The sequence below is a fragment of the Podarcis muralis genome, chromosome 2, assembly GCF_964188315.1.
Source record: "Podarcis muralis chromosome 2, rPodMur119.hap1.1, whole genome shotgun sequence".
Taxonomy (NCBI): domain Eukaryota; kingdom Metazoa; phylum Chordata; class Lepidosauria; order Squamata; family Lacertidae; genus Podarcis; species Podarcis muralis.
Window position 1 is genome coordinate 120,561,538 of NC_135656.1, and position 20,745 is coordinate 120,582,282.

Consider the following 20,745-nt stretch of genomic DNA (forward strand, 5'->3'; position numbering starts at 1 on the left):
AGAAGGCTGATCGCCGAAGAATTGATGCTTTTGAATTATGGTGCTGGAGAAGACTCTTGAGAGTCCCATGGACTGCAAGAAGATCAAACGCATCCATTCTTAAGGAAATCAGCCCTGAGTGCTCACTGGAAGGACAGATTGTGAAGCTGAGGCTCCAGTACTTTGGCCACCTCATGAGAAGAGAAGACTCCCTGGAGAAGACACTGATGCTGGGAAAGATGGAGGGCACAAGGAGAAGGGGGCGACAGAGGACGAGATGGTTGGATAGTGTTTTCGAGGTTACCAGCATGAGTTTGACCAAACTGCGGGAGGTAGTGGGGGACAGAGGTGCCTGGCGTGCTCTGGTCCATGGGGTCACGAAGAGTCGGACACGACTAAACGACTAAACAACAACAACATGTAGAAATGGCAAAACTTGCCGGAAGAATAAGAAATCAAGATAACAAGCTTTTTATGAAAAAAATGGAAATGGTTTATTGAATATTTACAGATAAATTGCAAACAGATAAAAAACACTGGGAGGATTATTGTAGTAACCTGCAGTTTCATACAAGTATATATTTAAAGTAGATAAATAAATGAGCAAATTGAATGAATTTGGATATGCAGAAGATATTAAAAAATGAATTTAAGGAACCGCAGAAAGAGGGAGAAGGAAGTCAAGTTTTGAAATGTTAAAATGATTGTAAAATTAATGAAATGTATAAACCTGAAAAGTATAAATATTTTTTTTTAAAAAAACCACAATGCAATATACCATTATAAAAACAGGTGACTCTATTACAATTATTAAACAGGCCAAACTATTCCAAATGAAACAGAACACCACAAGACAAAAGTGGTGGGTCTCAGAACAGCTCAACTGTTAGAGGTCAAGGTCAAGAGATGCAGGATAACTTTAAAAGGAGTTCAGAAAATTTCATATAAGATAAGGCTATCAGTAGCCACTAGCCATAATGCCTATGTCATCAGTCCATTATTGAAAACATCTGCCTCTGAAGACCAGCTACTGGGCATCAGAGAAGGGGAGACTGCTGTTGTGTTCAGGCCCTGTTTGTCGGCTTCTAGTTTGGCCTGATCCTCCAGCCTCTTCTAACATTCTTCTGATTACATTGTTAATACCAAAAAAACCCACATCGACTTTCCCCCCCCGGGTGCGAGTCTTAGAATTTTCCTCCAGGTGCAAGTATGTCTCAGGGCTATCCAGAAGCACATCATCTCAAGCCAAGGCCTTTGACGTTAAAAAAGAGTGAAAGACAAAGATCCAAAGTATATCTTGGTTCCAGCCAAGCTGAAGGAAGCCCCAGAGGACAAAATTGGGTTCAGAGCATGGATGCGCTCATTCTCCCTCTCGTTGTCTCAGAATTGCGTCCCCAAGGTTGGTCATACTGCAAAGAGAGAGATAAAACAGATACTTACAAAAAAAATAACAGCGACATATTATCTATGGTAGGGTTTGAATGACCCTTGTGTACATAAAATATTAAGAAATAAAGGAAAATCTAGGTTGTAAGAAAGTATTAGAAAGTATATTAAATGTAAGGTAATAATTATAAGTACATTCAAAATCACAAATGGCAACTATATCGGGAAATGATATTTTACTTCAGTTTGTTGTTTTATTTTATTTTATGTACCATTATATGATTTTAGCTTAGCTGATATCTAAGTGGAATTAGAAGGTCAAATTAACATTCTATGTTAAACTAATTTAAGAATATATATCTATATATTGTATGTATGTGAATGTGTGAAGTTAAATCTGTAATGACATTAATGAATTTCAGTAAAGAATTTTTCATCCCCCCCCCAAAAGGAAAAAAGACAGACACACACACACACACACACACACACACACACACAGAGAGAGAGAGAGAGAGAGAGAGAGAGAGAGAGATAAAATCGGGAACATCCTGCAAAATGGAAATATATAATTGTATGTAAGTATAGATCTGAAATTGTTGTTTATGGTGAACACTTTTCTATTTTCTAAAATTCCATTTTTAACTTTTCTTTTTTCTTCCCTCCTTTTCTTTCTGAATATTGCTTTTTAGATGCATAAATAATTATGTTTATGTGTATATGTATGATAGTTGTTTCTTAATTTCTTTACTTATTCGATATTCTTTTTTTTGTACTCAATAAATTTTATAATAAAAATTTAATTTAAAAAACACACACCAAACCCCGCCCCCCCCAAAAAAACCAGGGAGCGTCTGCTGTGCATGGAGCCAAACAGATGAAACCAAAAGATTTCTCTTGGCAGAGAGAGGTGGGGAGGGAGGAGACCCCCAACCTAATCCTCAAATGACAGAGAATACTACAGAATCTGCAATGTGGTCCTGCTTTGAGGGCTCCCCATTGAGACACCTCGTTGGCCACTGTGGGGACAGGATGGGGGTGCATAGATGTGGCTGCTTCTTGTAACAAGTGCCATATTTTTCTGATGTAAAACTTTTTAAAAAAAATTTAATACACAATCTTTTAAGATTGGCTCATTAAGTCCTTGCATGGACCAGACTCAAGGGGAGACTTCCTACTCATGTTCTATGATTCTGTGGTTTCTATGTGCCTTGGTCATTTGGTTTCAAAATGGTGGGGGGCAGGCAGATTTAGGGGAGCATGGCCCCGCACTGCAGGGGGTGCCACAACAATGATGTAGAATGGAAGGCGCAAGGCGGGTGGTGCCAAATGTTGATGTTGCACAGGGAGCCACTGAAATTTGAGACCCCAAGGTCCATCATGTGCGGGGTGTGTGTTTGTGTGAATTTGATTGAGGAAACATGTAGTTGTGGCTTAGCACCTCATCAAACTCTGTTTTTTTTAAAAAAAATAATATTTATTAAAGTTTCAAATAGTACAAAAAAAAGAGAAAAGAAAAAACAAGAAAAAAAGGATTCACTCATTACAGTCCAATTTTTCAATAACTTCTTTCCACAACTTCCCCTCACCTCCCCTTCTTGTATTCCATGTCCAAATATTTATCCAACAAGTTCTTATCCCTAAATTTTTAACCTTAATTTGTTATTATATTTAGTTCAATTTATATATCAACTTTTAACTTATATACATCAATCATTTGTGCTTAAAAATTCTTTCTAAGGTCGACCCAGTTTCCCTTCCACGAATTCCCCATTTTTATACTAATAACAACACAAATTTAAAAAGAAAAAAGTAGAAAAAATCAGACACCCTTTGGATTTCCAAACCCCACCCTCCCTTCCCCGGTTTCGATCCCCAAACCGATGTCCATTAGTCCATCTGCTATCAGCCTGGCAACCTCACGTCTGAGGCCCTTAAATCTCTCTCAGTCCCTCTCTGCCGGTTTCTTTGGAAGTCCTTTGTGTTTAACACCAAGTCTCGGAGGGGCACTCTCTCTATAATGTCCATGTTCCTTCCAGCCAGACCTCCATGTTTAAAGGTGGAGCTCAAATCTTGTTTTTTAATCCTTTTAAGTCCAAATAATCCAAAGGCTCCAACTTCCACCTTGGTCAAATTTATAGTCCATAGATCTTCAGATCCCCACAAAAGGAGATCTTTCCATTCCTCATTTTTAAATTCAAACCAAATCTTCCTCTTCCAGTCTTTATTTTCATCCATCTTGACAGGCCTCCGGCTCTCCTTTGCCTTCTGCAGCACTGCAGCCCCTCCTTCCTGTTCCAGCACCTCATCAAACTCTGGGAAGTGCTCCATTCATTCGCTGTCTGAAAGCTGCGGCACCACCACCAAAACCACAAACCAGCAGGAGGAAGTAGTGAGGGCCGAGGATCGGAGGTGCTGACATTCTTCTATCCCACTGGGTTCTGAGTTCCTGTTTTTAAACCACTTTGGGTCAACCTTGGTTCTAAAACTTTCCCTTCCCCAAACTGAAACTTCTGTACTGGTTGTCAGGATATTACCCACTTAAGCTCAAGGTTCTACTGCCAGTGGACAAAGCCCTAAGCAGACCAGGTTACCAGCCATATTCCTAGGATCAGCTGCAGAAGCCCTCCTTGCTGTCCCACAATATTATCTCATATTCATTTCATTTCTACTCAAACCAAAGTTTTCAGCAGAGCATCACCATTAACTTGGAACACTGTCCTCACATTTTGTCACCTGCTGGTAAAGTTTCTGTTTCTCCAGGTATCTTTAGATAATTAATTGGATTCAGTGTTGGCCATTTGTTAATATTGACTCAGTTAATTTCTAGGGGAGGGGGTGAATCATGCAGTCATTTTCATTGCTCCCCTTTCAATGCCACCTCGGTGTGGTGGAGTGGTTAAGAGCAGTGGACTCGTAATCTGGTGAACCGGGTTCGCTTCCCTTCTCCTCCACATGCAGCTGCTGGGTGACCTTGGGCTAGTCACACTTCTCTGAAGTCTCTCAGCCCCACTCACCTCACAGAGTGTTTGTTGTGGGGGAAGAAGGGAAAGGAAATTGTTAGCCGCTTTGAGACTCCTTAGGATAGTGATAAAGTGGGATATCAAATCCAAACTCTTCTTCTACACCCCCTTCATGCTGGCTCTGTTCTGGCAGCCTATTTCTGGCAAGCTCCACAGCCATGGTTAAAAGAAAACACATATCCCTGTTTCATTCCACACACCCCACTCTGTGTTATTCGATTTCTTACTCCAAAAACCATATTTCTGTTTTGGAATCAACTGCTTTGGCCAACCTAAAATGGGGAAAACATGGACTCCACCTCAAACGCAGAGAAGCTGACTTCTTGCACCGTTTAAGCAGGGGGTTTGGAATCCAACCAAGAGGGAAGAAGCTTCCCTTTAGAAATATAAACCAGGTAGGAAAAGAACATGGTCAAAGGCAGTCTGATTCTTTAGGTCCCACCTCAATTACTGAGATCCTCTGATAAGGCACTACTGGTAGTTCCAAGAGCTCCAGTTAACTGTAACTAGGACACTGCCCTGTTCCTAATAGTTTAAAGTTACTCTGAGTTACTTTTGCAAAAGAAGTGACAAATAACCTTAATAAGCAAAATAAAAGTAAGAATGCCCATAAAGGAACCATCCCCATCTTCTTTCAGAAGTCTCTTAAAAGCTATACCTTTTATGACAGGCCTTTGTTAGCATGAATTTTCTCTTTCTAACCAATTGCCATCTAGTGATGTTTTTTATGGATACGTTGGCTTGTTTTGTTCTCTTGAAATGTTTTAAAGTGCAGATTATTAATATGTGAGTAAAGGTAAAGGGACACATGACCATTAGGTCTAGTCGTAGCCGACTCTGGGGTTGCGGCGCTCATCTCGCTTTATTGGCCGAGGGAGCCGGTGTACAGCTTCTGGGTCATGTGGCCAGCATGACTAAGCCGCTTCTGGCGAACCAGAGCAGCGCACAGAAACGCCGTTTACCTTCCCGCCGGAGTGGTACCTATTTATCTACTTGCACTTTGACGTGCTTTCGAACTGCTAGGTTGGCAGGAGCAGGGACCGAGCAACGGGAGCTCACCCCGTCGTGGGGATTCGAACCGCTGACCTTCTGATTGGCAAGTCCTAGGCTCTGTGGTTTAACCCACAGCGCCACCGGCGTCCCTTAAACAGAACCCTTAAAAGGGTTTTGCAGGTACAGTTTATTTGCAAAGATAATTTCACTGGAACAGCCTTAGTGAAAGACAGAATTGCTCTTCCTCACACATTTGCCCCACACACTTACCCCCACTGGAGCTGCCAGACCCTTGTTTCTTAGCTGCAAAAGAGGGAAAGGAGAAGAAGGTTAGTGTCTTTGGCTGGGTGAGCAAGGATGGGGGTGCTGGGATATTCCGTTCCACCTTAAGAACAGATGTGTGGAATTGTTGTATGTCACATGTCTGTTTACACTCCAGCACAGCTTGCTGGGAACTTCTGTGTATAGCTTTTGCTTATGCTGTCTTGCTTTGGACACAAAAGAGATCGGACATGTTTTCCTTTTGTCCTGATGTACGCTGAATAAACTGCTTGTAAATATTCTCACACAACTTCTCCTGCCACCTCTGTTGCATAGTGTTTACTCTGCTGAGTAGCGTACCCTAGCTTCTGAAGCTCGAGTCGCTGATGCTGATGTAAGGATATTTCCGTTCCACCTTAAAAAGGGGACAGGCTGTTGTGCGTCACAGCCTGCGTATTTCCTGTTCACAGGGTGTTTCTGTTGTGTCTATGCTTTCGTTTCTCTCTCTGTGCCTGAGACACCGAAGCAGGCAGTCATGTTTTCTTTATTCTGACCAACGCTAAATAAACTTGTAAATAATGCTCTCCTGCGTGCATCTTTCGCTGTGCATTATCTGCTGATAGAGCGTGCGTCAGCTCTGGAATGTGGCAAGCTATTTCTGGAGCTCGTGTTGCTAATTGCTGATACTGCGTGTCTACGGGAGATCGATGGACGTCCGGAGGCGACGTGGAGTCATGATGGACTTTGTCTCCCTGGCAGTATCCCAACAGCTGCACCAAGGACTGGAGATTGCCTGGCACACCGGCCGGTGGGCTGGAGCCAGCTAGGGCCCGGCCAATTGCCCTCATTTCCTTGGTCACATGCCAACAACAGGGTTATGGGCCCAGATCCACGGCGCTTACACCTCCCTCCCTCCTCTCTCTCTCTCTCTCTCTCACACACACACACACCCTTCTCTGATGAGCTGTCTTACTGTTTTAGCCAGAGACAAAACCTGTGACAAATACACATATATGCTAAGAGTTACAAACCTTTAAACTAATGCATCAGTGGCAGGGGAGATAAGCAGGGGAGGTCCAGCAGGGGAGAGCAGCAAAACTGCTCCCCAAAACTGTAAACCAAACTGATGCATCCTTCCCAGAATGGAGAGTCTCAGTAGGAATGGGAATCACTTCAGCCCACAGAATGACTGACTGCAACCTGGTAGCAAATGCGGCCCCAAATATACTTACTGATGTGCACATAGATCCCAACACTCACAGCCACCAGGAAGAAGATTCCGCCCAGGATGCAGCCAATAATGATCCTCACATGGGAGCCTAAAGTTGAATGGTGGGAGGGGAGGAAGAGGAGAATAATTGAAGGGAAACCAAGAAGAGTCTTTGCCTTTCATGGGGGAAACCAAAGATGGCCACAGGACTTAGGAGCTCATGAAATTCAGAGAGGTTCAATGGAACAAGAGTCCTTGCAAAGCTGGAGTGAAAGGTCATTCTCTCCCTACAGAGGGATGCCTTAATAAGATTTTACTCATCAACACCCTACTCATTTTTACCTCAGCTAACACCCCAGAGGACAGGATCACACTTCAAAACGACCTTGACAGATTAGAGAACTGGGCCAAAACAAACAAGATGTATTTTAACAGGGAGAAATGTAAAGTATTGCACTTGGGCAAAAAAAAATGAGAGGCACAAATACAAGATGGGGGACACCTGGCTTGAGAGCAGTACATGTGAAAAGGATCTAGGAGTCTTGGTTGACCACAAACTTCACATGAGCCAACAGTGTGACGCGGCAGCTAAAAAAGCCAATGCAATTCTGGGCTGCATCAATAGGAGTATAGCATCTAGATCAAGGGAAGTAATAGTGCCACTGTATTCTGCTCTGGTCAGACCTCACCTGGAGTACTGTGTCCAGTTCTGGGCACCACAGTTCAAGAAGGACACTGACAAACTGGAACGTGTCCAGAGGAGGGCAACCAAAATGGTCAAAGGCCTGGAAACGATGCCTTATGAGGAACGGCTAAGGGAGCTGGGCATGTTTAGCCTGGAGAAGAGGAGGTTAAGGGGTGATATGATAGCCATGTTCAAATATATAAAAGGATGTCACATAGAGAAGGGAGAAAGGTTGTTTTCTGCTGCTCCAGAGAAGCGGACACGGAGCAATGGATCCAAACTACAAGAAAGAAGATTCCACCTAAACATTAGGAAGAACTTCCTGACAGTAAGAGCTGTTCGACAGTGGAATTTGCTGCCAAGGAGTGTGGTGGAGTCTCCTTCTTTGGAGGTCTTTAAGCAGAGGCTTGACAACCATATGTCAGGAGTGCTCTGATGGTGTTTCCTGCTTGGCAGGGGGTTGGACTCGATGGCCCTTGTGGTCTCTTCCAACTCTATGATTCTATGATTCTATGATCTGGCTGACACGTTCACCTTCAATATTCTTCAATATACATAAAATATTTGTGAACATTCCAGGACATCGCAACCACTCAAGCTTACCAGGGGAAAGATGGCAGCCAACTTTTGCCAGTACTGTATTATTGAAGGAACAGCTCCACCCCCATTGCACAGCCCAGACACTGAGGTCCAGCTCCGAGTACATTCTGGAGGTTCCCTCACTACGAGAAGTGAAGTTACAGGGAGCCAGGCAAAGGGTCTTCTTGGTAATGGCACTCTCTATATGGAATGCCCTCCTATCAGATGTCAAGGAGATAAAGAACTACGTAACTTTTAAAGACATCTGAAGGCAGCCCTGTATTGAGATGTTTTTGATGTTTGACGTATTATTATGCTTTAATATGTGCTGGAAGCCACCCAGAGTGGCTGGGGAAACTTGGCCAAATGGGCAGGGTATAAATAATAGAAGTATTATTATTTAGAATATCTAAATTTGAGTTCAGAGCAGATTGGGCATACTTCCATCCCATTCGTCTCCCCGCAATCTCTCACCAGGTTCTTCTGAGGGCACGTCCATAGGCTTCTGTAGGCCAATATGCTCCACATGGCACCAATAGTGGTTCCTGTCTTTGGGGTTGATCTTAATGCTGAGCCAGTTGTAGTAGGTTCCATCTGAGTTGGGGAGAACGCCCCCATGAACTGTATCCTGCCCAGAAGCTTCCCCATCCTTTCTCCAGGTAGAGTTGATCTCCTTGGGATAGAAGCCGTGGGCCCGGCAGATGAGAGTTTCCATGCCATCATTGTTTGGCTTCCTAGTTACCTTGACTACTGGGGGTTCTGCAAAAATGGCAGCACTTTAGTTAACACACGAGGCTATCCAGTGGCTGGCAGGACGAACACTGAACTATGCCCCACCCCAGAGATTACGATCTCAGGCCTAGAGCATCCCCAAGAGACACATTTCCATAGGAGCTATTGTACAAAGTAGCTTCCTTGCGATAAACACTTAAGTTCCTCATTGGCACTCACAACCTCTGATTATTCCTAGAATGACAGGAATACAGCATTGTCCAAAAACAACTTCCCCAAGGAATTTGGTTGAATCTAAATTTATCAGACATAAAAAATTTCCCAATACAGAACTATCTAAACAGATAGTTGTTTATTTCCTTGACATCTGTTGGGAGGGTGTACCACAGGGAGGGCGCCACTACCAAGAAGGTCCTCTGCCTGGTTCCCTGTAACCTCACTTCTCGCAATGAGGGAACCGCCAGAAGGCCCTCGGAGCTGGACCTCAGTGTCCGGGCTGAACAATGGGGGTGGAGACGCTCCTTCAGGTATAGTGGGCCGAGGCAGTTTAGGGCTTTAAAGGTCAGCACCAACACTTTGAATTGTGCTCAAAAACGTACTGGGAGCCCATGTAGGTCTTTCAGGACCAGTGAAAAAGATTGCTGAGCCAAGAAACCAAGACTTTAGTGTCATCAGTCCAGTCCTTTGGAACACTCTGCCAATAGAAATTTGGCAAGCACCTTCAAGTCCCAATTTTTAAATGCTTACTGAAAACATTTCTATGCCACATGGCTTATGCAGGCAATTAAGACTATAGCCATCTGCAATAGTTAACTGATGTCTGGTTTTGACTGTTTAAATGTTTTATTGCATGGTTTTATAGTTTTATTACTGTAAACTGCTTGGAGATATTTGTTGTGACAAAGCAGTGTAGAAATATTTTTATAACTATCTAACCAATTAACCAAATGAAATATGCCACCTTCCCCCACCTCTGTTGCCCCCCTCACCTTTCCGCAGCAGATCCTCCTTTGCGTAGGCTTCATATTTCTGCAGCCATTCAATGAAAACCACCTCCACTAAGAACTTGAAACGTGGGATCATGGAACTGTCAGCCTCCCACATCCCCTCAATCACTTGGGCCACTGCATCTGCTGCAATCCAGGCATCAGTCTCCTTGTCAAGGCTGAGAAAGTCCCTCCCATCATAGCCAAACGTCCAATATGCTTCATTGCTCCCATGTGGACTCACCTCAGAGCCAACCATCATCTGCCAGGTATGAAAACCTGAAAAAGACACCCATGATGAGATCACAATGGGGGCATTAGAACAGGTGCAGACCACCCTCTCAAAAACAACAACAACCACTTTTCACCATCAGATCTCAAGCCCTATTTGGTTCTTCTAGATAGATTGAATCTCTCTGACAGTGCTCCATTCATCACTATTTGTGCTTCTGGGTATTGATACAAAAGTCAGATCCAGTTGGTAAATTCCACACCCAAATTGAAATATTCTAATACTTTAAGCGACTAAATCAATTCTACTCTATCAAATGCTTTTTCCGTAGAAACAGAAAAACATGTGGTTGTTTGCTCCTATGTGTGATCCGTATTGTGTTTCTCAGTCTTCTAATACTTGCTGCAGGTTTCCTACCTTTCAACCTGCTTGATCTAAATTTATATATTTTACAATGATATCATTCAGCCTTATTGAATCAAAACTATCTTTGCTTAAATCATGGAAGAAATCAATCTGTTAATGCACGTGACTTCTGTTATTATTTGCAATAAGGGTTTTTCTATGTCATGAAGAAAGACCACCTGTATCCATTGAGCTGTATCCAGCTCAAGCTGTTGTCTAGTACCCTTTCATTGGTCATATATTTGTGGATCTCTATTTTGCTTATGTAGTCATTCCAAAGTGCTAACCTTATTTCTTAGAAGAGTCCCTTGTTGAAATATTATTTTTAAAAATCACTTTTTAAAAATAATTATGCCTCTTATATAGGTTTTGCCTGCATCCTATATAGGCCAAGTGACCTTCAGTCACAAGATCTACCAGGAAAGGTAGATGTGTTCTCTGGTGGTAGTTATGCATATTATCCAATATAGCTGGATTGTTTACCTTGCCCACCTCTCCAGAAAAAAAACTTTCTTAAGCTCATCTCTCTCTCTGCCCCCTTCCCTCCCAACCAGCATTCAATGTGCATAGTGTGTGGCAAATTCAAATCTCTTTCACCACCAGGGATGGGGGGGTGTCAGTTCAGTTTTGTCCACTTCTATAGGTGAACCTACTTAAACTGCACTATCTCAAACAATATGATGGTCGCAACAGACTCATCCTTCAATTTTGCAGTTCTCCCAATTTTGCTATGGAGTTCTCCAGCCAAGTAATGTGAACAAAACTGCAGCACCTGGACAAAGTGTGCATAAAAATGCATAAATTCATGAAATGGTCATAGAAAAATGCAATACATTTGGGGAAACTGAAAAAAGGTTCATTGTTGGGGGGGATGTTGATGTATTAGGAGAAATTCACACTAAAATGTTAATGAGGACTTCCTTTTTAAGTGCAAACTGATGTAGAAACAAGAACTGAACTGAAATCGACAGATTCGGCCCTTTCTTACATGCACTCACCCTTGCTGTGGTTGTAGTACTGCCTTATGATACTGTGATAATTTTCAAACCACCGCTCACTGTCCTCTAAGACCTTGGTGTACCTGTCCCAGTACTCATGAATATCCTCCTTCAGCTTTTTAGCCCAGGAGACTTGAGGCACCCCTTCTTCTGTGTTGCTATCAAAGCGAGTGACGAGCTGGTCATCTGCATACCCCAAAGCAGTGAACTTGGGCATTGTCTGATCGGGTTCTGACACAGATATGTAGATAAGCTGGAACTTGTGGAAGGAGGAGCCTGGAGAGGAGAAAGAGGGGCAGAGTTCAAGCGATCTGCGAGGGACACGACCATGAGCTCCACCACCACCCCGGAGAAGTGAGGGCAGTGGTTTCCAGGTTCCAGCAAGATCTCAAGAGAGCCCCGCAAAATCTTGTGGGCTCTCGTGAGATCTTGCCAGAGCCCAGAGGCCAGAGCCCAGCCACACAACCCCAGTAAGTAAGGCCTTGGTGGGGGTGACAGTTTCCCATTCTGTCTGTAGTAGCGAAACAGGATGGGATGGGTTTCCTTCTGCCAGTGTCAGGGATGGAGGAAGGGGGTGCTGTGGGAACCCCGGGTGTCACCACTGAGGGAGGGTGACAAAATGCCAGGGGTCACTCACTGTGGGACCTGCAGTGCACCCAAGCCACGCATCTCTCCTGGGAGTGATGTGGTGGCTTTGGGTGCCCACAGGCTCCATGCTGCCCCAATGGTCCGCCCACCACCTCCCACTCAGCTGTAGGGGGGCTGAGTGGGAGGAGGCAGGCAGACTCCTTGGAGGCCCCGTGGAGCATCCTGCCCTGGCTCGCCCCTTCCCCACGGGAGGCTGCCCCTGTTGGGATGCATCTGGGGAGACGGGGGCATTTGGCAGGCCCCCAGCTGGCTCCAGCATCAATCAGCGACTCAAGCCTCAGAAGCTGAGCACGCTCTTATCAGCAGAGTGAATAACTTCTCACAACGGAAGTGGCGGACAGAGACATGTGTAAGCATTTTTACAGGCGTTTATTCAGCATAGTTCAGGAACAAAGGAAAAACATATCTGCTTCCCTTCGTGTCCAAGCAAACAGCAGAAAAGCAACACACAACGGAAGTTCCCAGCAGACTGTGCTGGAATGTAAACAGACATGTGACATACAACAATACACATATCTGTTCTAAAGGTGGAATGGAACTATACCCTAACAGCTCCACCCCTGGGCACAGGGCACACATGCCGCCCCAGTCACCTGATCGAGAGAGAAGCAGAGAAGCTTTGCCTATCTAGACACTGTGTGGCATTTTGTTTGTTGACAACTCTTTCTGGTTTACAGAAATAAAACTGTATGAGCACAGAAATCTGCTTCTCTGGGGCTGTTTTATTGGGATTCAGTTGCAAACCCACCTACCCCCATCTCAGGCACTTTTTGAAAGAAAACTATACAGTGGTACCTCGGGTTAAGAACTTAATTCGTTCTGGAGGTCTGTTCTTAACCTGAAACTGTTCTTAACCTGAAGCACAACTTTAGCTAATGAGGCCTCCTGCTGCCGCCCCACAATTTCTGTTCTCATCCTGAAGCAAAGTTCTTAACCCGAGGTAATATTTCTGGGTTAGCGGAGTCTGCAACCTGAAACGTCTGTAACCTGAAGCGTCTGTAACCCGAGGTACCACTGTACTGAATAAAACAATTGTAAATGGCAAGTGACAGAAATTTGGGGGCACCATCTACTATCGTGCAGGTGATAGAGGGACATAGTTGTAGGCCTACAACTGCAATGAAAAGTGCACTATGTGAGGTGGATTTTACCCCAAGTGGCTGGGGGGAAACCGCAGGAGATTTGGCTGTGAACTGCATGCACCTGGGGAGCTTCTGTGGCTTGCTATGTCATTGCCCCCCCCCCCCCAGCTTCCTTTCAGGGTCAAACTGCAGTTAGGCTCAGCCAGCCTGCGGAACATCTGCCACTTTTATTTTGAGAGGAAAGCAGCCTCTCAGAAGCTGCAGGTGTTGCAAGGCGGCGGACGCAGTGTGCAGCAACGTCCCCTCCCCTCTCCTACTTCTACCTGACGCAGAAGCTGAAAAAGAGCAAAGAGGGGGGATTTTCTACCCCTCCCCCAGGCTGAGAAGCCCCTGAAACTTCCCCCAACCCTCCTCAACAGCAGTACCTCTGCCTCTGTTGCTCTTTGTGGTGTGTGGTGGGGGGAACACGCAGGAAGGAAAAGAGAAGAGCTGCTCCCACTTCCTCTTTCTCCTGTCTTAAATGTGTGGTTATTTATGCATCAAACCCCCCCCCCCCAGTTGCAAGGAAAATCAAAGGTCAGCACTGGCACAGTTATGTAAAAACTGAAAAGAGCCCAAATGGAAGCTGAAACCCACGGCCATCAGATTACAGAATCGTACCATTGTCGGAAAGGACACCCAAGGAATTGGGGAGGGGGGGGGGGGAGAGAATGTAGGAATCACAGCTAAAGAATCCTTAACAGACAGCCATCCAATCTCTGCTTAAAAACTTCCAACAGAGAGTCCACCAACTTCCAAGGCAGTTTGCTCCATAAATGTTAAATTAAATCTTAATAATTCAGTTCCATAGCTGGGCAACCCCTTTAACAAATAAAAATATGTTCGTCATCAGGAAAGATGCTATACGAACTTAATTGGTTCCGGAGGTCCGTTCTTAACCTGAAACTGTTCTTAACTAGAGGCGTGCTTTCGCTAATGGGGCCTCTTGCTGCCGCTGTGCTGCCGGCACACGATTTCCGTTCTCATCCTGGGGCAAAGTTCTCAGCTCGAGGTAACTCTTCCAGGTTGGCAGAGTTTGTAACCTGAAGCGTTTGTAACCTGAGGCGTTTGTAACTTGAGGTAGAAGAAGAAGAAGGAAGAAGAGTTTGGACTTGATATCCCGCTTTATCACTACCCTGAGGAGTCTTAAAGCGGCCAACATTCTCCTTTCCCTTCCTCCCCCACAACAAACACTCTGTGAGGTGAGTGGGGCTGAGAGACTTCAGAGAAGTGTGACTGGCCCAAGGTCACCCAACAGCTGCATGTGGAGGAGCGGGGAAGTGAACCCGGTTCACCAGATTACAAGTCTACTGCTCTTAACCACTACACCACACTGGCCACACTGGTACCACTGTACAAAGCAGAGGTGAAGTTTCAAGGGGAAGGAGTCCTGTTTTATATACTTTTGCTGAACCACAAGCTTCTAGGGAGCGGTTAACAATGACTGCAGAGTCTGTTATGATGGACCTCCTCCCCTCCCCACCTCTCTCTCTCTCTCTCTCTCTCTCTCACACACACACACACACACACACACAACTGGTCCTGCTAGTTAGGGATGATGGGAGTTGTAGTCCAAAAACAGCTGGAGACCCAAGTTTGGGAAACCCTGCAGTCTGAAGGCACATTCTGAGCCCAGCCAAAAAGACAGAGATTACCGCACAACTACTACAGGGACCTGCAAAAGCGAAACTCCCCAGAGGCAGTTTCAAGCGAAGCACAAAACTTAAATCCTCCTGGGCAATTACATTTTTGCATACACTGAAAAGCCTGGCAGGGCTCATTTCCCACTACTCTGAAATATTTAAATGCCTTGGCAAGAGCTCAGCCGGATGTGAGGAAGGTGTTTTGTGTGTGAGTGTTTGTGTGTTTGTGTGTGTGTCTGTCTGTGTCTCTCTATCTGTATGTGTGTGTGTGTGTGTGTGTGTGTGTGTGTGTGAGAGAGAGAGAGAGAGAGAGAGAGAGAGAGAGAGAGAGAGAGAGGATGTTCAGTTCAGGACCAGAATCCAATCAACACCAGATAAGTGGAGCAATGTGTGTTTGTGTTTACAGAGATAAAAGTATTGTGAGGTGGGAAACTCCTGTTTGTCAGAAGTTGTGTATTCTCCCTTTCCTATGGCAAAGCCTAAGGCTGGTGCTTCTTCTATACTTCTCCTGACAGCATGCACGACTTTGCAGCGCAAGGGAAATTTTTTAAAAAATTTGTTTGCATCTAAAAGACAGTGGAATGGACTCGCTCTCCTTCCTTGGAAGTTTTTAAGGCTTAAAATTTAAGCAGATGTTGTCATGGATGCTTCAGCTGAGATTCCTGCATCTCAGGGGGTTGGACTAGATGACCCCTGAGGTCCCTTCCAACTTTGCAATTCTATTATTCTATGACACAAAGCTGATCAGCTGAAGGTTTGGAAGCGGGCAAATTCCCCAAATATAGGCTTCCCCCCATGCAAGGCTAGCTTTTTTTGGGGGGGGGGGGAGTACGAGGCTCCAGAACGATAAGGAGTTTTTTTCTCGTGATGGCAACAGCAGGAACTGACCGGGAAGGGAGACTTATGTTAGGGATACGGTACAAGGTGATCAAATCCGCCTGCCCTTACTGTGCCTCCAGTAAATGCGTCGCGCACAGTAAATTGCCCGCTCGCAAATCCCTGTTGCGCGCCAGGCAGCTGAGCCCGCAAAGTCACTCACCGGCGCAGCCGCGCAGCAAAAAGTCAGCAGTCGCCACTAGGATGAGAACGCACCGCCGATGCAGCCGCGACTCCATCCTTCCTCGCCCTCTGCTCTCTGAAACCCGCTGAGTTGCGGCCGCTGGAATCAGTGGCAAGAGCAACGATTGGAGGAAGGGAGGGGGACATTTCTGCCAATCAGAAAAGCGCGTGCAGGGGTTGCAGCGCCTTCGCGGTCGGAGAGCGCGGAAAACGAAAGAAAAGGTTTTTTTTGCGCTGAGCTCCTGTCTGGATGTCCTGGCGCAAGAGCGTGAGAGAAGGAGCTTGGCTCCTGAATCAGACCCAAAGCCCTTCTCAGGACAGTATTAGGACCTTTAGAGGCCCTATGAATTTTGGTGCCCCCATGTGTAACTAATTCAAATAATAATAATAATAATAATAATAATAATAATAATATGTTCACCTGCACCAAGTGGATTCTCCTTACCTGGAAGCTTTTAAAGAGAAATTGGATGGCCATCTGTCATCAAGGGGTTGGACTAGATGATCCTTGCTTTCCCTATATTTATTTACCTATGGAATTTATAGAGCTGCCCCATAGCAGAAGGACTCTAGGAAGGCAGTGGGGTGTAGTGGTTAGAGTGTTGGCCTAGGACTAGGGAGATGATGATGATGATGATAAATAAATAAATAAATAAATAATTTTATTTATACCCCGCCTTCCCCAGCCAAGACCGGGCTCAGAGCAGCTAACACCAGGTATAAAAACAATTAATTAAACTACAACTTAAAAGCAAGATTAAAATGACAACATTAAAATGCAGCCTCATTTCAGTAGAAACTCAAATCAAAAACTTTTTAGGGGATGAAAGCGTCAAATCTTCACCAAGGCCAACTATCCAGACTGGTCCTACGTGGGCCAGAAAAAAGCCAGGGAAGTCCCCAAATAGGAGTTCCATCACAGAAAAAAGCCAGGGGAAAGAAGGAAAGAGGGGGAGGGGATCAAGTTGATTCCAAGCCAAAGGTCTTGGATCTGGGTTCAAATCCTCACTGGGTCATGAAGCTCACGGGGTGACTTCGGAGTCAGTCACAGCCTCTTAACCAACCTCTCAGGGTTCTTTAACTGAAGCGGGGGTTATACCATGTACTTTTTGTAGAAAAAGGTGGGATATAAATGCAATAAGCTCTTCCGCTTACCTGCTTCAGAAAGCTGGAGGGGCCAGCAGGGTGGAGAGTCCCCAACCCAGCATCCAGAGAACTCTACATGGTCTCATTTGGGCCCACACCAGTTGGAAAATGCACCTGTCACATGGCTTATTTCTAAGACTGAGGAGAAGTCAATGACCATTTGGGGTACAGGGAGCTGTTGGGAGTTGCTGGCCAGCAGTGGCCAACGCTGGTGATGGGGGAATCCAGAGTCGAAACAGTTTTGGATAAATCTGATGGAGAAACCACCCTGCTTCTGTTTTGAACCTTGGATTAGAATAATAGAATCATAGAATTGGATTAGAATACAGTGGTACCTCAGGTTACAGACGCTTCAGCTTACAGACTCTGCTAGCCCAGAAACAGTACCTCGGGTTAAGAACTTTTCTTCAGGATGAGAACAGAAATCACGCAGCAGCGGTGTGGCAGCATTGGGAGGCCCCATTAGCTAAAGTGGTACCTCAGGTTAGGAACAGTTTCAGGTTAAGAACGGACCTCCGGAACGAATTAAGTTCTTAACCCGAGTTATGCAGAATTGGCGAAATTGAATTTGCAGGCATCCTGCTTTCCTTTAAAATTACCAAAACAACAGTGATTTGTTCCTCCTCTTCTTGGAGGAAGTTCAGTGGACTCCCCCCACCCCATCCTGATTGTTTGCATCTCAGTTCAACAATTATCAGAGGACACAGCAACATGAGGCAGAAGTTAAAAACCTCCAGTTTCGCTGAGACTGTAGCCTGAGATTTAGGAGAGTTGACAGGGACTATGACTATTTGAGGTGTCATAGAATCCCCTGAATTGAAACTGAATGCAGATTTCCAAAAAATAGCAAGGAGAGACAAGAAGGCCTTCTTAAACGAGCAATGCAAAGAAATAGAGGAAAACAATAGAATGGGGAAAACCAGAGATCTGTTCAAGAAAATCGGAAATATGAAAGGAACATTTCGTACAAAGATTACCATAATAAAGGACAAAAGTAGTAAGGACCTAACAGAAGCAGAAAACATCAAGAAGAGGTGGCAAGAATACACAGAGGAATTATACCAGAAAGATATGGATGTCTCGTACACCCCAGGTAGTGTGGTTGCTGACCTTGAGCCAGACATCCTGGAGAGTGAAGTCAAATGGGCCTTAGAAAGCACTGCTAATAACAAGGTCAGTGGAAGTGATGATATTCTAGCTGAACTATTTAAAATTTTAAAAGATGATGCTGTTAAGGTGCTACACTCAATATGCCAGCAAATTTGGAAAACTCAGCAGTGGCCAGAGGATTGGAGAAGATCAGTCTACATCCCAGTCCCAAAGAAGGGCAGTGCCAAAGAATGCTCCAACTACCGCACAATTGCACTCATTTCACACGCTAGCAAGGTTATGCTTAAAATTCTACAAGGCAGGCTTAAGCAGTATGTGGACCGAGAACTCCCAGAAGTGCAAGCTGGATTTCGAAGGGGCAGAGGAACCAGAGACCAAATTGCAAACATGCGCTGGGTTATGGAGAAAGCTAGAGAGTTCCAGAAAGACATCTACTTCTGCTTCATTGACAATGCAAAAGCCTTTGACTGTGTCGACCACAGCAAACTATGGCAAGTTCTTAAAGAAATGGGAGTGCCTGATCACCTCATCTGTCTCCTGAGAAATCTCTATGTGGGAAAAGAAGCTACAGTTAGAACTGGATATGGAACAACTGATTGGTTCAAAATTGGGAAAGGAGTACGACAAGGCTGTATATTGTCACTTGATACTAAACCCAGCAACAATGCCTCTGGTTTTTTAGAAACTGAACTCCTAGATATCTTTTTAAGCTCTTCATGTTTCATAATCCAGAATTGTTTCAGCACTTTGCATCCCCACCACATATAATACATCGTCCCCACCTTTGTTTTGCATCTCCAACAGAATTTGATTTTTTAAATACACATCTTTGATAGCTTTACTGGGATGAGGTACCAGCAGTAAAACATCGTCATTATATTTTCCTTAAATACCATGTTGTAAAATTTATATCGGTTTTCCATAATTTTCCCCATTTGTCTAAATTAATTGTCTGGCCCAGCTTTTGTGACCATTTTATCATTGGTTCTTTTATGACCTCATCTTTCAGTTCCCATTCAAGGAGCAAGCTGTATATTTTTGATATTATTTTCCTATTTGGTTGCAGAAGTTCACTTTGTAATTTTGATGTTTTCTGTTCAAATCCTATTTTTTTTTCTTGGTTAAAGATATGCAATACCTGGTGATATTATAGCCAGCTGTTTTTTTTTTTGGTTTGCAACAGAAAAAACCAAATTGGAAACGGAGTTGTTAGACACTAAAGTTAAGAATATGTCTAAAATGTATAATTTGTTGTTGGAGTGGCATACAAAGGATGAACAAGTTGAATCGGTTATGATTGACTGGGCAAGAGATGTGGGACATAATATAATGATGGAGGACTGGGAGAGGCTATGGAGGAAAGGGGTTAAGTTCACTGCATGTACGATGTTAAAGGAAAATATTATGAAGATGATGTATAGATGGTACTTAACCCCTGTAAAACTGGCAAAGATTTATCACAATAGTGATAACCTTTGTTGGAAATGTAAAGAAAAAGAAGGTACTTTTTTCCATATGTGGTGGACTTGCTAAATTGCGCTTTGCGCATGCACAGAAGTGCCGAATCGCAACCTGCGCATGCACAGATGCGCTGCTGCGAGTTGCGAACGCTATGGGTTGTGAATGTGCATCCTGTGTGGATCATGTTCGCAACCTGAGCATCCACTGTACTGGTCACAGCTATGAATCCAGTACAGAGCAAGCATGTAACTATGTATTTGGCTTCCGGCACAACTCACACATACCGCTCTGTCTATTGTTTTCCTTCCTAGCAACTACGTGAGTGTGGGGAGTGGGGAAGGTCCACCTATTTTTTTCTATGGCAGAGCAGCTTCTTTCACAATGCTTCTGGTGCTTCGCTTCCGGTCTGGGAGGGTGTTGGTATTAAAGGGTTAAGAGGCTCTAATCAAGACGCTCTAATCACTGAGCAGCTGGAAGTCGTTAAGCTTCCAGGAATGTGAGTTTGTATAAATAGTCAGCTCACTCGTGTGTTTGTCCCTTTTTTGGGCGTGTTTGCTGATATGTGTGGTTCGTCACCAGGGTTTTTTTTGGTAAATAAACCTTTTATTTGAGTTCCAAACCGCTTGCCCCAAGATTCCTTTATTGAAAAGATACTGACTCTCCAGCCCTTCTTAAACCGCTGCGCGAAATGCTCTGCTGTAATGGGACATTGTGGCATTGGAAGCGCACTGGACATTTGCTTAGCATTAAACTAATTAAAGTTTAATGGGACAGAGGGGAACCCAGTATGGTATCTGGGAGAGCCATTGCCTGTCAGTGAGAAGCTGGATGAACTAGGTGAACCAAGAATCTGGCTCAGCGTAAGGCGGCTTCCGACCTTCCGACCACCATCATGCAGCCTGCTTCACCATTTACCTGCACCCCATCATGCCAACATTTCCTTTTGCCCACCTGAGAGCCCATGAACCAGTTGGGTGGGGATCAGTTTTGTTATTGTTGCAGTTGCATCATGTTGCAACCAAATCGAAGTTTGTTTGTTTTTTAAATAAAGCAGTTTATAAATAAATACATAAATTTAAAAAAGGTTGGCT

General features: G+C 44.5%; 1 protein-coding gene and 1 long non-coding RNA gene across 2 annotated transcripts; both read right to left on the reverse strand.

Annotated features, from left to right (window-relative positions):
* Positions 1–462: 462 nt before the first annotated feature.
* Positions 463–6,959, reverse strand: LOC144326694 (uncharacterized). The gene is made up of 3 exons (XR_013391671.1): positions 6,872–6,959; positions 5,649–5,681; positions 463–1,388 (listed from the first exon to the last, which is right to left on the reverse strand). It is a non-coding gene; the product is annotated as an uncharacterized LOC144326694 (long non-coding RNA).
* Positions 6,960–8,534: 1,575 nt separating this feature from the next.
* Positions 8,535–16,008, reverse strand: LOC114592486 (major histocompatibility complex class I-related protein 1-like). Its single transcript, XM_077925274.1, has 4 exons — positions 15,918–16,008; positions 11,467–11,742; positions 9,835–10,110; positions 8,535–8,872 (listed from the first exon to the last, which is right to left on the reverse strand). The coding sequence occupies exons 1-4, from the start codon at positions 15,991–15,993 to the stop codon at positions 8,535–8,537; spliced, it is 966 nt and encodes a 321-aa protein (XP_077781400.1). The 5' UTR covers positions 15,994–16,008.
* Between the last annotated feature and the right edge of the window lie 4,737 nt (positions 16,009–20,745).

Bases quoted from the DNA above. Each gene is read 5' to 3' on its own strand.
- LOC114592486 (XM_077925274.1), bottom strand. From the start codon at position 15,993: ATGGAGTCGCGGCTGCATCGGCGGTGCGTTCTCATCCTAGTGGCGACT. The intron at 11,743-15,917 runs GTGAGTGACTTT...TCTCCTCTCCAG, and splicing joins TTTGCTGCGCGGCTGCGCCG to GCTCCTCCTTCCACAAGTTC. The intron at 8,873-9,834 runs GTGAGGGGGGCA...CCATTTTTGCAG, and splicing joins GGAGGATCTGCTGCGGAAAG to AACCCCCAGTAGTCAAGGTA.